Source organism: Ursus americanus, chromosome 21, assembly GCF_024610735.1.
Source record: "Ursus americanus isolate L20-20 chromosome 21, mUrsAme1.1.p, whole genome shotgun sequence".
Classification (NCBI taxonomy): Eukaryota; Metazoa; Chordata; class Mammalia; order Carnivora; family Ursidae; genus Ursus; species Ursus americanus.
In genome coordinates, this window is record NC_142147.1 from 6899425 (window position 1) to 6920119 (window position 20695).

At 45.4% G+C, this 20695-nt stretch overlaps 1 protein-coding gene across 1 annotated transcript in view; it reads left to right on the forward strand.

The window, feature by feature from the left end:
- Positions 1-20695, forward strand: part of LONP2 (lon peptidase 2, peroxisomal) — a 100133-nt gene that overhangs the window by 76752 nt on the left and 2686 nt on the right. The window contains exons 12-14 of the mRNA XM_045806729.2: positions 8963-9105; positions 19185-19392; positions 19781-19971. Of these exons, the coding sequence (XP_045662685.1) occupies positions 8963-9105; positions 19185-19392; positions 19781-19971 (542 nt within the window). The remainder of the gene's footprint in view (positions 1-8962; positions 9106-19184; positions 19393-19780; positions 19972-20695) is intronic.

The window sequence follows — 20695 nt, forward strand, 5'->3', positions numbered from 1 at the left end:
TATACTGACCATGATGAGAAAAACTAAAATGAAAAAGCAATTCCATTTACAGTAGCATCTAAAAAAATTAAATACTTAAGAATAAATCTCGTTAAGGAGGTGAAGGACTTGTATGTTGAAAACCACCAAACATTGCTGGAAGGAAATTTTAGAAGACCTAAGTAAAGGGAAGGATATCTGTGTTCATGGATCAGAAATTGTTAAGATCTACAGTTGTAATGCAGTCTCTTCTGAGAAACTTCCATAGTCTCTTTCAGAGAAATGCAAAAGTCGATCTTCAAATTCATGTGGTATTGCAGTGGGCCCCAAATACCCAAAACAGTCTAGGAAAAGATCAAAATGGAGGATTCACACCTCCTAACTTTGACTCTTTTGTAAAGCTGCATTAATTAAGACAGCATGGTACTGACGTAAGAACAGACATATAGACCAGTGGAATAGAATAGAGAGCACAGAAATAAAGGCTCACATATATGGTCAATTGATTTTTATCAGGGATGCCATTCAAATAAGGAAAGGAAAGTCTTCAACGAATGGTGGTGGGAAAACAGGATATCCACATGCAAAAGAATGAAGTTGGGCCCTTACAAAATAAATACATAAATACAAAATTAAAATAAATACAGAAATTAACTGAACTTTGATCAGTGACCTAAACATAAGAGCTTAAGAATAAAACATTGGGGAAAATCCTCATAACAATTAGATTTGGCAATGATTTTATGGATATGACATCAAAAGCACAGGTAACAAAAGAAAAAATAAATTGGATTTCATCAAAATTAAAAACTTTTGTGCATCAAAAGACACTGTCAAGAAAGAAAAACAACCGACAGAATGGAAGAAAATATTTGCAAATCATGTGTCTGATTAGGGATTGATATCCAGAAATGTATAAAGAACTCTACAACTCAACCAACAGAAGCAACCCAATTCAAAAATGAACAAAGGACTTGAACAGACATTTCAAAGAAGACAGACAGCTGGCCAAAAGCACACGGAAAGATGCCTAACATATACCACAGTGAGATATTACTTCATACCTGTAATTTAAAAAATGGAAAATAAAAAGCGGTGCAGATGTGCAGAAACTAGTGAGAGCATAAAATGGCGCAGCTCCTGTGGAAACCAGTTCATCAGCACTTCAGAAAGTTACACGTAGAACCACCGTATAACCCAGCAATTCCACTTCTAGGTGCACATCCAAGACTGGAAAACAGGGACCCAGACAGATACCAGTGTTCATGGCCGCATTCTTCACAAGAGCCAAAAGATGGAAACAGCTCAGGTGGCCATGACGAGTGGATGAACAAGCTGTGGTAGACACAGACCGCTACGTAGCCATAGAAAGGAGTGAAAATCTGATAGATACTACAGCATGCCTGGACCTAGAAAACATCGTGCCAAGTGAAATAAGCCAGACACAGAAGGACAAATACTGTATGGTTCCATATAATGTGAGCTACCTAGAATAGGCACGTTCATAGAGACAGAAAAGTAGAACAGAGGGGAGAAGAGGATGGGGAGTTACTATTTAATGGCTACAGAGTTTATGTTGAGATAATGAAAAGGGTTAGGGTATCGGTGGTGGTCACGGTTATAGCAACATGGCACACGTATTTAGTTCCACTGAATTTTGTACTTGCGGATGGTTAAAATGATCCAGAGTATGTGATATCTGTCTTACCATAATAAAAACACTTTTTAAAAAAAATAAGGAAATTTCCCAACGTCACAGAGCTTACAGGTGGGAAGAGCTGGACCACAAACCCAGGCTGTCTGACTGCAAGGCCTCTTGGAAGTAAGGAGGGTCCGTTGTACTTCTACTGGATATTTCTGAGGAGCTACTCAAAGGGAGGAATACTGAAAATGGAGTGTTTCATAAAGTTTTTGTACCTAAAGCAATTTGGTGCATCTGTGTATTTGTCTGAGGCCCTAACATCTTCTTAATCTAAACCTATTAGAGGGACGCCTGGGTGGTTCAGTCAGTTAAGTATCTGCCTTCGGCTCAGGTCATGATCCCAGGGTCCTAGGATCGAGTCCCACATCGGCCTCCTTGCTGAGCAGGGAGCTTGCTTCTCCCTCTGCCTGCCACTTCCCCTGCTTGTGCTCTCTCTCTCTCTCTCTGTCTCTGACAAATAAATAAAATCTTTAAATAAATAAACATATTAGCTACTCATAGTCGTTAAGAGGTGATTGCTGGGAAGATCTGTCACTGTTTAGAAACAAGTGTTCTTGTACAGTGTTAAAGGATAGTAATTTCTTTTTTTTAATACTCTAGAGAGAGAACACGAGCAGGGGTGACGGCAGAGGGAGAGGGAGTCTCAAGCAGACTCCCTGCTGAGTGTGGACCACATCCCCCCCCAACACAGGGCTTGATCTCAGCGCCCATGAGATCATGATCTGAGCCAAAATCACAAGTTGGATGCTTAACCGACTGAGCCACCCAGGCACCCCAGGATGATAATTTCTTAACAGCAAAAGCATTGCCATCATACAAGTATAAAATGACCATATGTCACAGATTTTGATAAACTCATTAATTAATGAAACAACCAGTGAGATGTTACGGGTGGTTCAGCGGAGAATCCAGGAGTACACGCATAGTATGCAGGCGGTCAGGAATGCTGAGATTGGCAAAACCAGCTTCGCGGGACGGGAGAGAGGGTCAGTTGTACCTCTGTCGGACAAAGCTCACTTTCATTTCTACAGGCGAGCACCATTTGCATTTCTTTCAGTTTCTAAAGCTTACAGAATTGAAAAATAGCTGAGAAGCAGTAAGACACACACCAGCTGGAAGGATATGCTGGACAGGACACCCAGTTGTCTGTTTTCACTCATCCCCAAGTCTGTCACAATTTTGGGTTTTTGTGGGGTTTTTTTGGTTTTTTTTCCACAAAAGTCATAGAAGGGAATCTGTGTTTATAGTACCAGTTGATTATTTTCAGTTAGGAAAGAATAATCTAATTAAATTTACCTCCAAGTTGCCTTATTTTATCAAGGAGCTCTTGAACTACAGGCAGTGTTTCTAGACTGCACTTCGGTGCTGGGATAAAGGTGTCCTTGGTTGGGAGCCAGGAATCCTGGTACTGTCTGCAATTTGCTGTGCACTTAAGGCAATTGGTTTAACCTCCCTGGGTCTCAGTTTCCTTGAGTAAAAAATGGAGAGTTGGGCCGGATCTTTGACTTTCTGCCTAGCTTTTAAAGTTTTATATATCATGGTTTTATTCTCTGCTTTTTGAATTCCTGATTCTTCCTGAATTCTGCTAAGCCTCAGAATGAGACCAAACATTCTCAGGGAGCTGTTTCGCAGGGATATTGTGTTAATATGACAGAAACAGGTAGCGTTCATCTCTTTGGAGAACTAACCCGGGTTTTGGGCCCTGGCAATTGCTGGTTGCAGTTAACAGTATTCTGGTACACTCCCTCCTTCCCTCCTCCATCCCTACCCCATGAGCATTAGAAACCAGCTCTTTGTGAAAGTGAACACTTCGTTATCGAGATGAAAGGGTTCCTATTATCGCTCTGCCTCGAAGTGTAGCTTTTGAACTCATGAGCCAGCTCTCGAGAGTGTAGTGCATACTTGAAGTTAAGCAGCATACAGAGAAGAATAAGTGATAACTAAAATGTTCTGAGTAAGGTGATTATAGATAACCTAGGGCATCTGTGGCTTGGTAGATTGTCATTTCCCCCACATTCTGGGCAGTTGTTGATGTTAGTAGCCTTTGTTGTGTTCCTGGCCTCTGCTGCTTTCCACTTATTGGGCCACCTGCCAAGAGATGCCGTTTGCCACGGGATTTATTCAAAAGGCAAGACGCTTTTTGGTTTTTTGTTGTTGTTGTTGTTTTTTAAAGATTTTATTTATTTATTTGACAGAGATAGAGACAGCCAGCGAGAGAGGGAACACAAGCAGGGGGAGTGGGAGAGGAAGAAGCAGGCTCATAGCGGAGGAGCCTGATGTGGGGCTCGATCCCATAACGCCGGGATCACGCCCTGAGCCGAAGGCAGACGCTTAACCGCTGTGCCACCCAGGCGCCCCTGTTGTTGTTTTTTTTTTAAAAAAGCTTCTGGGCATTTCCCAGGATATTATACCCCTGTATTCTACCTCCTTACCTTCCCTCTTAATATCTTCCTCTCTCCCTCCTCCCACCGTGATTCTTGGGCTCTGGGGCCTGCTTTCATTTAAGTCACGCTCCTCTGAGAGAGCATGGGGTGGGAAAGAACGCTTGATCGTGTCCCTGGGACAGCTACTCTGGAAAGCCTAATCCTTTCTCGTGAGGAGTTCGTAGCTTTAGCGTGTCCTTTCCTAGTAGCCTGGGTGACATCAACTCCAGCGTCAGGCTTAGCGCCCTGAGGGAGGGCACCGCCACGCACGTGCGTTCTTGTGCTGCGGGGGAGGGAGGGCTGCCAGTGAGCAGAGCGAGCGCATGGCAGCTTGTGCCCTGGGTGCTGCTCGCTTACCTGCTGCCTTCATGCTGTGAAACTCCTTGCTTATACCCTGACCATCCTGGCTGCGTCCTGAATTAGACTCTGTTATGACAGGCTGTTAGATAACACGGGTGAAAGAAGGGCTGGGAGACCTCTCTGAGCAGAGTGAATCACCGAAAAGAACTTCGGCTCCTTCCCACTTTTAGAACAGTTTTATCTTTGAAGTGAAGAAACAGTTCAAGTGGAGTGAGGTCGAGCTAGCTTCTCATTTTCTTTTTCCATGGCCTTTCATTTCAGCCTCTATTTAATAGCACTTTATTACTTTTAAGAATATGCTTCCAAATTATTTGTAAAGGAAGTGTTGGTGCATTGAATGTACTAGTAATATATACTATAGCATAGGGAAGAATCTTGAATTTTGTCATCTTTTTCTTTTTTCTTACGAATGTTCAATGTCTGTGGTTCCCAGCTGTCCTGTGACTGTGGTCGAGGCCCCCTCGGGGGCCCCAAGTGGATGTGGGCTGCAGAGGTTGTACTTTGTTTTCTTCAGTGAAGGGGCTGTGGAGTAAGAACTGGGAGTCTGGAGGTCTGTGCGAAATATTTCTCCAACTATAACTCACTTCCTCCCATTGATAGATATTTCGGCTTTAAACGTTGTTAAATTCTCCCAGTGACTCTACAGGGGTTACTATAATTATGGTTTTACAGATTAGAAAAACAGATACAGAGGGGTAAAGTAACTTTCTTCAGGGCCAACTGGGAAGCCAGAGCCAGGATTGGAGACTGTTATTTATTGACCATTTCACCATGTAATCTTAGTCTCATAACTCAGGGAATAACTGCCATGTTTTGGACTATATCATTGCATTCATTCTCACGTGTATTTATATTATGTTATATTAGTAGAAATCATGCCGTGTGAAAGCACATACCCTCCTCTTCCCTTAAATTGACGTTGTTTCAAAAGCGTTTTCTCACATTACTTAAAAACACTTGGGAAACAGTTTGAGTGACGGTGTCGTGTTTTCTTAGATGACTGTACCGCGGTGTCTTTAACCGCGCTCCTGATGTCGAGTGTTTACATAGGATCTCGTGTTTGCTCTTACAGTCATTCTGCAGCAGGTGGTTTTGTTGTCCAAACTGTTGCCTACACAGCAGTCGTCCGCACTTCTGATTATGTCCTTAAGGGTAGGTTCCTGCAAACTAGGACCACTGGGTCTGAGAGTATGAATATTTGGGAGGTTTCCCTGGAAGATTGAATCACTTTATGTTTTCATAAGCTTGGTATTTGGGAAGATTTCTTCACTTTCTTTAACAGTGATCTTTGTCATTTCTTAAACTAGTTTGCTAGAGTTTAATTTGGTAACCAGCAAACGGTATCTTACTCTTATAATGTAGACTTCTTCGCTGCTTGGTGTCACGTGACTGTTAGCCATCTGGAGAACCACTGTTTCTGCCCAAGAGAAGGGCATAGAAGAGGAACACTGCAGTTCCAGCGGGAAGCGCTCTCGGGACAGGGCTCCTGTTATGTTGGGAGAGGTTGAACTTTCTTTATTGTTGTTGTTTGCCTCGCCTTGAAAAGTCCCCCTTGCCTGAGTGCTACAGTCCAGGGCAAAGCCAGTCGTGAGTCCTCGGGACCCTGCCACTGTCTTCTGTGGGTGCTGATCACTGTGGCGGGGGGGGGGGGGGCACGTGCCACTAGAGCAGAGGGCTCGAAAGCTCGTGCACAGGACGTGGAGCGTTCACCGGTAGCCAGGGTTTCGTGCCTGGAGTGGCATCTTTGTGAGATGATGTTGTTCAGGTTTTGTTTGTTTGAATGAGGAATCGAGGTGTGAATTCTCTGAGTTCTCAGTATTTCCTTACTGTCACTTTGCAGTACGTGTAGGTCCTCGTGGATGATACTTAGAATCCAGTGCTAGCCTCTCTTTCCCCATTAGCTGGCACCATTTTTTTGGCTTGAGCTTTTCACTCTCTAGGCTGTAATAATGGGATGTTTTGAAGCACAGATTAGTTCTAAGTTGATTGAATTCTTTATAACACAGTTGCTGTGCCTAAAGCGTGAAGGAAATGGCCATCTTTTATCTTCTGAGGTCTAGTTGCATTAGAAATAGCTCTCTCCACCACCACCTTCTCACTGCTCAAAGCACTGAGTTCACTACTCCACTTGAAAAGGGATTGGATGTCCTCAAGCATTAGTTACATAATTGTGGATTGGCTTTCACCCATCCAGCCTGACTTCCTCCTGTGATCGTGAATTCCAGGCTGGCAACAGTAATTAGATCTCAGAAAAGCCCGTCCAAAAGCACGCCAGGCTAAAGGATCTCGCAGCTTCTTCTGTGCATCGGCTGAAGTTTCAGAGCCCTTCATTTTTAGGGTACGATAGTAACCTTAGAGAGGTAGTGCTGTTCTTTCTGTGCATTAATTTTAATTAAGCAATGACACCTGCTCTGTGTTCTGCTTTGAGATCTGCAGGGAGGTAACCTGGCCATTGGATGCCTTTCCACCCTTGCTCATTGCTACTGCTTAGATAGACTGCCAACAGGGCAGGAAGCAGAAGACTTCCCATTTCCACAATCTACTAAGTAACCCAATGATAGCTAGGTTTAGTGAAACAGATAAGTATTGTAAGAAGTTAGATCAGGGAAGACTTTCTAGAACCTAAACTTTGAAAGATGACATTACGAAGAAATGACTGTGAGAATATATATAACTCAAGACTTACCTTTAAGGTACAACATCGCTGGGGCGCCTGGGTGGCACAGCAGTTAAGCATCTGCCTTCGGCTCAGGGCGTGATCCCGGCGTTATGGGATCGAGCCCCACATCAGGCTCCTCCGCTAGGAGCCTGCTTCTTCCTCTCCCACTCCCCCTGCTTGTGTTCCCTCTCTCACTGGCTGTCTCTATCTCTGTCGAATAAATAAATAAAATCTTTAAAAAAAAAAAAAAAAGGTACAACATCGCTTTGCAGTCTGCAAAGGGTTTTCTCTTTAATTCTCTAATTCTCACGAGAACTCTGTAGAGATAGGTAGTGCAAAGTTTCAGTGTTAGGCAGAGGGTCTGACAGGCAGCAAGTGGCAGAAAATCTGAGCTCTTGTCTGGTTTCCGTCACGTATCTGTCGTGATTCAGTCTTGAAGAGGAGCCCCATAGAGCCCAGCAGACTGAGAGGGGCATTCACCCGGAAGGTCATAGCAAGGCTGTTCTATGCAGGGGTCATTTAGGGACCCGCCCCCAGGATGTTTCCAGTTATCGTTGGCGTCTAAAATGAGGGCCTGATATTTTAAAACATGTTCAGGAATCACTTTTGAAAGGAAAGGAGTTAGTGAAAAACAGTTCTTTTAACTTCATGAATTATCAGAATGGGAGAATTGTACCAAAAATAAAATATACAATGGCATGTTTATAATTATTGTGTGTTGTATGTTATAGTATTTGCAGTAAGCATTTCCAGAAGGAAGGATGTACGTAAAAAAAGGTAATAAAGATATTTTACATTTCACGAGATAGTATAAGAGCTGGAAGAATTATGGCAAAGCTAACAGAAAAGCAAAACTAGGAATGAGGATGAATAGAGCCAAATAGTTCGTACATTTTTAACCCTCTGTTCATTTTAGGCTCTGGCATAGGCCTTTTATTATGATGTTCGGTTAGCTGCTGTGTGGTACCTCACTGGTTCTTGTTCAGTTGTTCAGTGATTCGTTAGTCGCGTATAACACCCAGTGCCCATCCCAACACGTGCCCCCCTTAACTGGCTTAAGTAACGTTTTTCTTTCCTCAAACTGGAATTACAGAGACCAGCAGAAAGGTGGTCTGATAGGTCAGTTGGCTCCTGCTCCTTGTATGTCTAGGCTCAAACCAGAATGAGTCCGTGCTCTGACAAGTTGTTAGCAGCCAGGGCTCTTAGGCAGGTCAAGGAAATAGTCCATGAGTATAGGGGTTTCAGACCACGCTTCATATGCTTTTACCCTGGCACTGCCAGTTACACTTGTTTTTATTGGAAAATGATAACCTTTTTACAAAAGAAGCGTTGCTTATACAGGGATCCGACATTTCCAAGTTCTTGCTGCCTGTCAGGAAATGGGGCACCTGATGGGCCCCCTCTGAAGAGGGAGTTGAAAGCTTTGTGTTCTGTTGATCTGACAGAATTAGATAAGGTCATCTATCGCATGTGACCCTTCAGTATCTGCCCTCTGAAACTGAGCAGGGCCAGGCATTGTGCTTGGCTTAAGAGTATAATGGTTAAAAAGAAGACAGGCGGGGTTGTCCCGTGCCGGAGCTTACGTGCCGTGGGAAGGGTAGACGACAAACAGGTGAGAATAAATGAACGAGACGGTGCATTCCGTCACCCTGCAGGGGCTCTTGAAAGACAGAGTCTCTGCCTGAGCTCCACAGAGGACAAGGTGAACTTTTGTGCCTGAATAAATACACGAAGGCTACTGATGGGTTCGGGTCCGCGTGCTTCTGTTTGACGTATATACTAATGAATTTTCAAACCTGCCGATCTCTGAGAATTTCTAAATACGTTTTTCTCTCTTAGGTTCCAGAGAGCGTATCTTAGAAGATGCAAAGCCTGAGTCTGTCAGTGACGCTCCGGACTTAGCCCTCCCACCTGAAATGCCGATTCTGATCGATTTCCATGCTCTGAAAGACATCCTTGGGCCCCCAATGTATGAAATGGAGGTGACTGTTCTCATTTCTTTGTTGATGGCCTCTGGTTTCCTCTGACGGCTGCTGCACAGATTGGAGAAGAGTCAGAACTGGGTGGTTTGGGAGGCTGAATTTTGTCTGGAGACTGGAAACTTGTTTTCTCCGTGGTATTGAATTTTAGTGCCCAGTGTGATAATAAGGAAGGCTTTTGCAGAGAGCCAGATACCCTGGCCACATCCTCCTCTGGAAACTCGGTCTGATCTTATTCTCTGCCCTCCAGTTCCATTTTAAGAACAGTGTCTCTGACTTTCCTCCTTAGAAATTCTATATTCCCATTAATTCCTAATTACGGATTTTTTTGTGTGCGATCAGAGTCTTGGGGGACGAAGGTACGGAAACAGCCCAAGTATGAAGTATCTGAAAACGTGTGCCTCGCTTGAATTCTGACTGCGCTAGTGCAGACCCAGATTGCATCTTTCGGAAATCTGTCATTTTGTTGTTAATAGTTCCTTGGGTTAAAGCCACACAGCCCTGTGTCCATCCTCCTCCCCTAACTGTCCCTCACAGCAGAAGTCCAGTCAGAAAGGCGCGAGCCCCAGGGCTGAGTTGAGGCAGCTGGATGGAAAAGGTATTGAGTCTGTGTCTCCTGAGGCATTTTGATACATTGCATAGGATTCTTACAGGAGCTAGTATGGGTCAGTGACTGGAAAAAAATTTTATTATACTCCTGAACATAGCATCTTCCTTCAGAAGCTTTACCATCACCTCCTATCAGTTTAAAAAAAAAATGATTTTCAGAAGAATAAGTCTGATTAATTATACAGAAGATAACCTCTTCCTCTGACATTCAAAATCACTACGAATAGATGAGGTTTTCCTCAAGTCTGAAAACTGTGGAGAGGAAAAATAGTCCCCAAACCCATCTTGTTTATCTGTTTAAACTCTGAGCTGGTCATTAAAGCTAATGAGCCTCTTTACAAAACTCTGTTACAAGAATAGAACTTGTTTACTCTCAACAGTATATCTGGTCTTGAACAGTAGAATCAGAGGCCAATTGGTTATTTGAATTCTTAAGATGACATGGGTTTAAATTTTGAAGTGTAAGAAACGGAGCAAAACTTTCCTTGCTTGAGAAAGTGAGCAAAACCTGCTTTTCTGTTCTGCAAGAACGCATTGGTTTTGAGAGTAAAGACGAAAACAGGTTCTGACTCCTGCATTTCCAATGGGCTTTTTTCTCTAAGCTTTCCGGGACAGTACATTCCAGCAGTTCTTTGGGAATTTAAACTAGAGCAACAGATAACAACAAAAGATTGATGCGTGTTTCTGTTGCATATACCCTTTCTCTCCCAGCCATTTCAGCTGCTTTTGGAAGCATTGTTGACATTTTGGAGCTTTGGCAAAAAAGGAACCAAAAGAACAGAAATGAGAAATTTTATAAACACTGCTTAACAGCTCTGTTTGATATCATTGGAGAAACTCATTTTCCTTTAGGCATCTGAGCACTTTTCACCAACATGACTCTGAAAGGTAGAGTCTAGAGGCCTTTTGCCTTTTATAAATAGCATCTTAGAATAGAAGGTCTGGTGTTTGGGAGTTTGGAACATTCTGTTCATCTTTTCCCTCTGTAGCCTGAGGTTTCTGTCTCTGCCTCTAGTGGTCCCAAGCTGCTTCACCACCCTTGCCTGAGCTTTCGCATCTCTAAGAGGAAGATTTATGGAACATCTCTTTATTGTCTTATTGTCCCTGAGGGCCATCACTGTGCTGGGAGTCTTCCATTTTATACCCAGGAAGAAGCTTGAAGAGATTAAGTGAGTCCTGTAAATTCACATAAGGTGCAGGTAGTGAAGCCAGTATTCAGACTCAGACCAGTTGATGGCAAGCCTGGTATTCTTTCTGGTCTCCTCCAGTACCCTGTCTGACCAAGCTAATTCCTACCCTTCCCTGCTAAAAAGAGAATGGCTTGAAGTATGGCAGTTAAAAAAAAAAAAAAAAAAAGACATCTGCTGTACGTCAGATCTTTGTTTGTATTCTTACCCAGAGTAGTGCTGTGTTTTGGAATGGGAGAGGTTGGCCTGGGGTTCTTGGCCACTTCTTGTGTGTATCTGTTAGGTATCAGGCACTATGGAAGACCCTCTAACAAGTGACACATCTTTGAATCCTCAGTCATGGCGTCTTTCCAAGAACAGATGAGGAAACAGGCTTAGAGTGTTTAAATAACTTGCAAGAAGACACAGCTTTTGCCAGAGTGGAGATTTGGTTCAGGCGTGACCGACTCCAGAGCTGTGATCTGTTGCTCACGTGAGAGGAGCATAGCGCTGGCGCACCTGGGGTCTCGGCTCTCCCAGAGAATGCGCAGTGGCCGGCCTTCGTCGCTCTTCTTCCTGCAGTCCGGGGTAAAAAGTCTAGAGACAGATTGTACTAGGAATGTTGGGGTACGTGTCGAAGTGATCCCATGATGTCGTAAGGCACCTTTTTTGGTTTAAATGCCTATATTCTCCATAAATGTAAACGTCTAGGTTCTGTCATTTCTTCTAGAAAGAGTTTCATTCATTCAATAGATAACATATTAAAGAGCTTCTAGCAAATACAGTAGTAAACAGGCAAGGTACGATCTCTACCTTCATGATGCTTGCTTTCGTAGAGAAAATTAACAAGTAAACACATAATTATAAGTTGAGATTGGTGCTATAAGGAGGACAAGCAGGCGGCTTTGAAATTGGGGGTCACTGCTCCAGCGCCATCTGAGACATCGTGTACGGGTGGACTGGGGCTTGCTGACGGCCTACATATAGGGAACAAAGGAAACAGTCATCAGAAGGAACTTGCGGGTTTCTGGTGGGAGCAACAGGACTTTAGTGTGGCAGTGCCATTTACCACAGCGGGAAAGACGGGGTGGTGAACGTGTCGAGTTTGAAATGTCTGAGGCATGTGAAAGGGGACGTGGACACGCAGGCCTGTTGCCCAGAGGAGGGGTCCAAGGTGGAGGCATGAATTACAGAGTTGTGAGAAGATAGAGGACATTTCAAGTCCCAGAAATGTTGAGGTCACCAGAGGAAAAAGTGTACACCGAAAAGAGCCAGGAGCTAGAGGCAGGCCCTGAAGAATGCCAACACTTAGGGTCCTGGAGAGGAAGAGGAGCCCTCATAAAAGAGAAAAGTATAAGGCAGGTCAGAGGGAAACGGTTTTTATGCTGCCATGAGAACAAAGGAGGAAACCCTCCGGAAGGAGGGAATGTCCAGATGTGTTTGCTGCTTGTGTATTCGCTTTCATAGCGTGGAGGTCTGACTTTGGAAGAGGGGAATGGTGGGCAGGGGAGATTGGGGAGTGTGTGGAAGAAAGAATGGGAGGTGAGGAAACAGTTAGTGTGCGGGCCCCTCTCTTGAGAAGTTGGCTGTGAATGATTGCAGAGAAACGAGCTGGCTGGAAGGGAGTGGGGGCCGCAGGGAGAATGTTTGCAAGTGGAGGCCTGGGTGCTCCAGTAGAGAGAGTGGGATGTTGCTGGAGGGACAGTGGGAACAAAGTCTTTGGGCAGGTGAGACGGGATAGGACCCGTATTGTGAGGGGAGGAAGTCGTGTGCGACGAGGATACCCTTTGTGGGAATAATGAGGAAAGGGACAAGAATAGTGAGTTATTTACAAGAAGATGATTATAATGATGGAACAAAGGCTTGTTCTTTGCACCAGAAGAGAAGTGAAGTCCGGACAGAGTAGGTGCAGAATGTGAAGGTGGCGGCGTCGATGGTCTTGAGGACAGGTGGACAAGAGGGATGAGAAAACAATCGGGGGATAGGAGCATTCACATTCGGGTTTCAGAGCTGGCGGGATTTCTGCTGGTGATCAGGACCTGGAAGAGAGTGGCCGAGTTAAGGTGAGGAAACTGCTGTTGAGAGAACACAGAAGCCAGGTAGCAGCAGAGCTTCAGCGGTTCGCTGGAGACACCTGGGATGATGGCACGATGCAGTGTGGGGAGGAAGGGGAGGAGTGTTTTGAAAGCAGAAAATCGTGAGAAGGGAATGGAGGTGGGGAGCCAGCCGCCATAGCAGGGGCTTAGGAGAAGGGAAGTTGAGGGAAGCCTGTCACTCACCAGGTGATAAACCCAGCCTCCTTGAATGGGCTGCGTCCATCTGACCAATGGGGCTGATTATACGTGTGTTGAGATGGGTTTTAGGATTGACTGAGTCGATGATATAAAACGCCCACCCATGTAGGACCTGGTACATGCTGAACAGTGAACAAATGCTCGTTCCTGCAGCCGCCTTACTCCCTGAAAACTAACATCCCCAATCACCAGAACAACCACAACCAAAAACCCACCCGTTTTTACTGTTGTTGTGGTCCTGATTTTAGACTTGCTTTAATAGTCTTCCACCACCCCTGACCATTCTGCACTCTTGTCAAAGATGAGTCTGCAAAAATATGTTAGTGCCGACCGTGTGACTACCTAGCAAACTGCCAGTGAGGAAGAAAGGTAAGAAGGCACCTTTTTATCAATAGTTACATGCGTTTAGAATTCCCTAAACAGATTGAAAAGGAGTTCTAGGGACTTAGTTTAGATTTCACATTATGGAGCAGTATCACAAGTCACCTTTTCCAGTACAATGAGATTTCCTAAAGAGACAAGATCAGTTAAACTCACGGAAAGGAAACGAAAGAGGAAAAAGGAAAGGAAAAAGGAAAAGAAAGCGCTCTGCGCACTGGGAGAGAAGGTGGGAAGGAGCGGGTGTGGGCGCAGGTGTCTGCAGCGGCCTGGGCGTCCGTCGTGCCGCGCGCGCTACCGCAGCACAGGACACTTACAGGGCTTCCTCAGGAGCGCGCGCTGGGGCCACATGCAGCTGCAGAGGAAGTAGGAAAGGTGCAGGAATCAAATGACAGTTATTTAGTCTTACCTGATCTGGTCAGGAGATTGCCAGTAACGATGGTCAGCTCGGTCGTAATTACTTGCATAGGTTGGTTACGTGAACACCCTTCGGGTGAAATGAGAAGTTGTCATTTGCATCCTAGTGAAAGCAGGAGAGGCCTCCACGCCACTGGGTACATATCCTAACGGCCAGTCTTGCAGTTGACCGAAAATCTCTAGGGGTGTAACAGTCTTTTTTTTTTTTTTTTTTTTTTTAAGATTTTATTTATTTGACAGAGACATAGCAAGAGAGGGAACACAAGCAGGGGGAGTGGGAGAGGGAGAAGCAGGCTCCCCGCTGAGCAGGGAGTCTGACACAGAGCTCAATCCCAGGACCCCAGGACCATGACCCGAGCCGAAGGCAGATGCTTAACGACTGAGCCACCCAGGCACCCCTCTAGGGGTAACAGTCTTAAACACATGGATTGTAAATGTAGTGACACAATTAGAAGAACAGGTAAGGATAAATTTAATTTCAGTCTCAGAAAGCCAGTCATCCGCACCCTAAGTGTCCGTGTTCTGTCCGGCCGGCTAGTCCTGAGATTGATTTTCCAAGTATTCCTGACTCCATTCATATTTTGTATTAAAGCCTTACCCTTAGTTTCCTGCAGTGGTGTGTGAAAAGTCCTTATCCAGAGGTCGCTGCCCTTAAAAAATAATAATATTAAAGGGAAAAAGATGGACATGCAGATTTTTAAAAGCATCTTGAATAGGGGCACTGGGGGGCTCAGTCACTTACGAGCTGACTGCTGATTTCGGCTCAGGTCATGATCTCAGGGTTGTGAGATGGAGCCCTGCAGTGGGTTCCATGCTCAGTGAGGAGTCTACTTGTCCCTCTCCTTTCCTCTCTACGCGTCCCCCACTCACACTTTCTCTCTCTCCAAATAAATAAATAAATATCTTTTTAAAAATAAAAAATAAAAGCATCCTGAATAACATGCATCCAAAGGTGAATTGCAGGAGATTGCATCAGCATGCTTGCCTTTCAAACAGACAAAATCAGGTGCTAGAAATGGGCCGAGTGTAAACACTAGTGAAATGCCCACAAGCATAGAGGTAGCGAATTCCCATCCACTCCATTTAAACCCGCCGTGCCGCACGCGCCCATGTCCTGCGGCACCAGTGCTGCACACTCGGCCTGGCCCGGCGCCGCGGCACGAATGGATGTGGCCAAGAAGAGGCTCTACTGAGAGGGGCTGAAAGCAGCTGGCTCTCTGCAGTGCAGGGCAGGCCAGGGGGGCTGTTTAACACACCCTTTGAGAGAGGACAGTGCCGACCCCAGCACCCCTCCGAGGCAGACAGCATCTGACCTTCCCTTTTCTAAACGCTATGGAAACAAATTTACAACTAGAAAAATCAAATATTCATGAATTCGAGGCTTAGGATCTTAGTACAAAGACTTGAAAGAAGTTGGCAGATGGATGGCTGCCGTGGTGACAGCCTGGCAGGAGCGTGAAAAGCGCTCCGAGGTCTAAAAGAAACCAGTTACAGCGTAAGTGGCACTGTGACGAACGTGCCTGCGTCGCACGGCCGTCTGCTAGCTGGGGCTGCGCGGGCACTGCGGTACGCGTCTGCCCCTGGAAAGAAGGCCGTGGAGTTACCCTGTCTGCAGTCCTCGGCGCCTGCCGGCCAGCCTCACGATGGCTTCCTGGCCCTTCTCTGCCCAGCAGACCCTACTCTGCTCAGCCTCTTCCGTGAGAACGTGTCCCTACTCCGCAGACAGGGACCCGAGCCTCCTCAGGGCTCCGTAGACGGAAGCCCTTGGTACATACCCCGTTGTCTCCCCGTGCTGGAGTGGGACCGTGCCTTCACCTGATGTTCCGAAGTAGGCTGTCAGTTCCAGGAGGCACTCGCTGTTCCGTCCCTACGAGCTGTAACGGAACCTCGTGTTCCCTGTTTCAGTTATCACTACTCCCAGTTATCAAGGGGATGGACGGTGGGAAATGGCAGTGGTTAGTACACAGATGCTCCTTCAGCACGGCTACCATCGAACTGCCAAGAATGAACCAGACTTGAGAAATATCCTTTTTTTTTAATTTTCTTTAGAGATTTTATTTATTTGACAGAACACAAGCTGGGGGAGGAGCACAGAGGGAGAGGGAAAAGCTGAGCAGGGAGCCCAACACGGGGCTCCATCCCAGGACCCTGGGATCGTGACCGGAGTGAAGGCAGACGCTTCGCCGACTGAGCCACCCGGGCGTCCCTAGAAGACATATTCTATTATTAATTAGGTCTTTCATTAAATATTTTCAACACTCCTTCAATCTGCATATTGACATGATGGATTTACATGATTGATAATAATTATTACAGAAGAAATCGCCCATTTCTTTAAGCAAGATTTAGTTACCAGACAAGGAAATTGAAGCGCAAGGATATACGTGTGGGAAATTGAACGACAAAATGGGCTTGGGATGCTTGTGTTCCGCTTGGACATCTAGCATGGAAAACATTCTCAGCTTCGAGCCGAGGCCTGTCGAGGATTCCACAGACCAGCAGTGCAATTAGAAACTGACAGAAAAGTACGGATACACATGGTCTGAAATTAGTGTGTTGAATCACTTTCTAAGGAGTGCTATGAGACACAGATTGTTCTGGGACAAGGGGTTAAGATGGCTGGCAAGCTGCACACAGGGCAGGAGAGGAGCGTGGGGCTTGCCCTTTACCTTCGCAGTTACTTGCGGTCCCCTCATGGCTGAGGGAAGATACATAGAAACCGGATGCGTGACTTTTACAGTTTCTGAGCACGTGCCCTCGAAAGTATGACTCCAGGGGCGCCTGACTGGCTCAGTTGGAGGAGCACTCGACTCTTGATCTTAGGGCTGAGTTCGAGCCCCACGTTGGGTGTAGAGAATACTTAAAATCTTAAGAAAAAAAAAAAACGTATGATGGGGCGCCTAGGTGGCGCATTTGGTTAAGTGTCTGCCTTCGGCTCAGGTCATGATCTGGGGTCCTGGGATCGAGTCCCATGTTGGGCTCTCTGCTCAGCAGGAAGTCTGCTTGTCCCTCCCCTCTGCCCCCTCTGCTCACCGCCCCCCATGCAGGACTACATTCTCTATCCCAAATCAATAAAATCTTTTAAATATATATGTTTCCAAGTCTAAGAATCTACGAATTAAAGATCCTTCACCTTTTAGAGAACAGCTATTAGCCTTAATCACAGAGATTCTAGGGTTGCTGGTAATCGGGCCCCTCAGTTCTCTTGCCCGTATGTTGTTAGATCATAGATTTGCCATTTTCCCATCTTCAGGTTAATATGAGAACACTTAACCATCAAGTCGGAATAAAGTGCTTGTGGGCCTGGGTGTTTCTGGTTTGGCCATATGTACTTACCTGCCCTCCGTCGTTTGAGTGAACAATGCACCAATTACCTCTGCCCAGAGTACCAGGCCCCCCAGTGGATGCAGAGTTGGAAAGCTGGCTTGGTTTCTTGAAGCGACACAGTAATCAACAAGCACCTTACTCCTGATTCTTTGGGGACATTTTTGGTATTATCCTGACAGATGAGTTTTGAGGATTTAGCTGTAAAAAAGGGATGGTTCTCGTTATAGCTAACAGAATTCTGCCAAACGGCTTTTTCGGTTAAATTACATATGATTCAGTGTACTGAGGATAATTCTGGAGGATTAGTTCACTCAGCCCTAGAAAAGAGCCATGTGGTAAAACAGAACCCCCTGGCAAATTCCCACCCAAAGTAGATGTCATTAGGGTATAAAACATCGATTTTATATTAGAAAAAAACCAGCCTCGGGAGCACTTTTATAAATAGCTGTTTCTGTGTTTTCCTTAAATAGTACCGAGCTTCTGCATACTGATCCTTTGTGTCTTTCTCCTCAAGTACAGATGGAACAGGGCAAGTGCCAGGGCTGAGGAGGTGGGAGCTGGTACCCGCTCGGCTCTGTGCGCACCACGGTCGGACTGCCGAGTCCCACTTACCAGATGAAGTTATTTAGAATTACATTTTTTAAATATGAAACAAATTTTCAAAATATGCTAGCGGGTTTATGACCACAAATTCGTGCCCAGTCGCTTTCGTGGACACCACACATGATTTTGGAGTGTTTTAAAGTCAGGATTTTGACCATCTAAGCCCCATGGAAAAGGAGGAAGCATCAGCAACGTAGCCCTTTAACCAGAAACTCAGACTATTGGTTCCGTTGCTCCTTAGTGAGAAAGTTACCTCCGGTGGAAAAATCTCCTATTTGGATTAGTGATGGGTTGACACGTTGTGCTCCGTTCCTCTCAGGGTGATAGCTTCTTCTGTAGGGTGAGGAATGTGGAGACCCAGAGGGTGCAGTCAGAGGGACCGTGATGGTGTTTTAACTGTACCATTACTTTGTATGTGTTTTCCTAACTCGTGTGAACTGGCTCGTCACCGGGCTGGTGGTGTCGGGAGAGTGGCACGTTCAGTGCACGCGGCAGTGAGGGCGCACGGGGGGAGGTCCGGGGTGTCGTGAAGTGGTCGTGGACGGTGTTTCTCCAGCAGGAACAGAGAAAGTAAAGTGTCAGAGAAATAAAATCCAGGGCTTTTAACACATACCTTCACACTTGGCCATTTAAGAAACGTGTGTTTGAAAAAGGGTTTCTGGGGGCGCCTGGGTGGCTCAGTCGTTAGGCGTCTGCCTTCGGCTCAGGGCGTGATCCCAGGGTTCCAGGATCGAGCCCCACATCAGGCTCTTCCACTGGCAGCCTGCTTCTTCCTCTCCCACTCCCCCTGCTTGTGTTCCCTCTCTCGCTGGCTGTCTCTATCTCTGTCAAATAAATAAATAAATAAACAAACAAACAAATAAATAATCTTTAAAAAAAAAAAAAGAAAAAGGGTTTCTGCTTTCGGAAACAAATGCAAGATTACCTAAAATGAAGTCAGGTTCTGGAGTATTGAGAAGTATGCAGCCTGATAAAAATATTGAAGTAGATAAAACAGTTGGGTTTGTCCCTTGAAAATTAGGGCACGTGTAACTAGACGTGGCTCTTTAATCAAAGTTATCCACACGTATTTTAAGGTAAAAATAAGTGCCGAGCAGGAAGGTTAGTTTTTCTTCTGGCGGAGAGCCATACCTAGTAAGGGGCGACTCCGGCTTACGTGAGGGGTGAGCCCTTTGAGTTGAGGCTTAAGCTGAAGACGTGGGCGCCGGCCGCACGTCGTGAGATTCGCCGGCCAGAAGGTCGTTCGGCTCGCGGGGCCTGAACCGGTCATTTTGTTCTTTCTCTCCAGGTGTCCGAGCGGTTGAGTCAACCAGGAGTGGCAATCGGGTTGGCGTGGACCCCCTTAGGTGGGGAAATCATGTTCGTGGAGGCAAGCCGCATGGACGGCGAGGGTCAGCTGACGCTGACCGGCCAGCTGGGGGACGTCATGAAGGAGTCCGCGCACCTGGCCATCAGCTGGCTCCGCAGCAACGCGAAGACCTACGGGCTGACTAACGGTGAGCGGCGAGGCCGGGCCTGTGGCTCGAGATCCAGGCGGCGCCTCCCGGTTCTGGGACGGGGGTCAGATGGGCTCGCACGGCGGAGTTACACCTTCAGGAAAGCAGCAGACCTTTGATTTTGGACGCCCGTAGCCATTCTGGTTCCCGCGCTAGGACTCGGTGCCTCGTGCGTGAACCAGAAACGGATTTTCAAGGGTTTGTTTTCAGTTCTGCTTACAGTAGAATGAAACTGTTCTTCCAGACCCCACTCTAATGGCACCACCCATTAATATTTTGAGGGATTCATTTACCCAAAACATTTTTATCTTTTTGATTCTCTTTTTTTAGGAGAAAAAGAAAACAGGTTTAATTTTTCGACATTAAAATCCTTATTTCCTTTTTTAAGCTTCTGGAAGTTTTGATCTTCTTGACAACACAGACATCCATCTGCACTTCCCAGCTGGTGCTGTCACAAAAGATGGACCATCTGCTGGAGTTACCATAGTAACCTGTCTCGCCTCGCTTTTTAGTGGGCGGCTGGTGCGCTCAGATGTGGCCATGACTGGAGAAATCACACTGAGGGGTCTTGTTCTTCCAGTAAGTCTGACGAAAGTGATTTATATGGTTTTAAATTTTTTTAATTTAAAGTTTAAATCAGTAGTAGTTTCCCTTCTTCGTATATATACCTTAGTTTTAAACACTTTAAAGTTTTATACATGTAACTAATTTATATTTTTCAATATCGATCAAATAAAAGACAAACTGACAATTTTCCCCATGTTTTCCCTTCTACTAAGAAAGAAGGCTTATGAGGGACAGAAAGATCAGTGTGGTCATCAGAAGTGTCAGCCGCAAGGTGAAGAGTGGAGGTTTTGTTCCAGTTAGCAAGCTGTTAGCCAGATAACTTCTGTGTAAAACAGGAGAGCAGCTGATTGTTTTAAACTTCAGGCTGACTTCTCAACTTTTGAAGCCCCTGCGAGACCTCCTATAGATAACTTAGATTGCTGTAGTTGATAGATTTATAGAAAAATAAGTATAAAATGGAAACTGTAATAAAGACCAACCATGTCTAATTGCTAAATTTGTAAAAAGTTCTATATATATACGGGGCTTTGGGGCTCCTCTCCACACCCTAAACTACTTAAAAAACACTGATAAAAAAAATGCAGAGAACTTGATGATCATTTAGGGTCTTAAGCGATCATTTAGGGTCTTAAGTCGTTGATTACTAGTCTACCACAGAATTTTGGTGGGTTCACAGCAACGTGAGAAAAGAAACAAATGTGCTTTATTCTGAGAACACCTTTATTTTGTGAGGTAA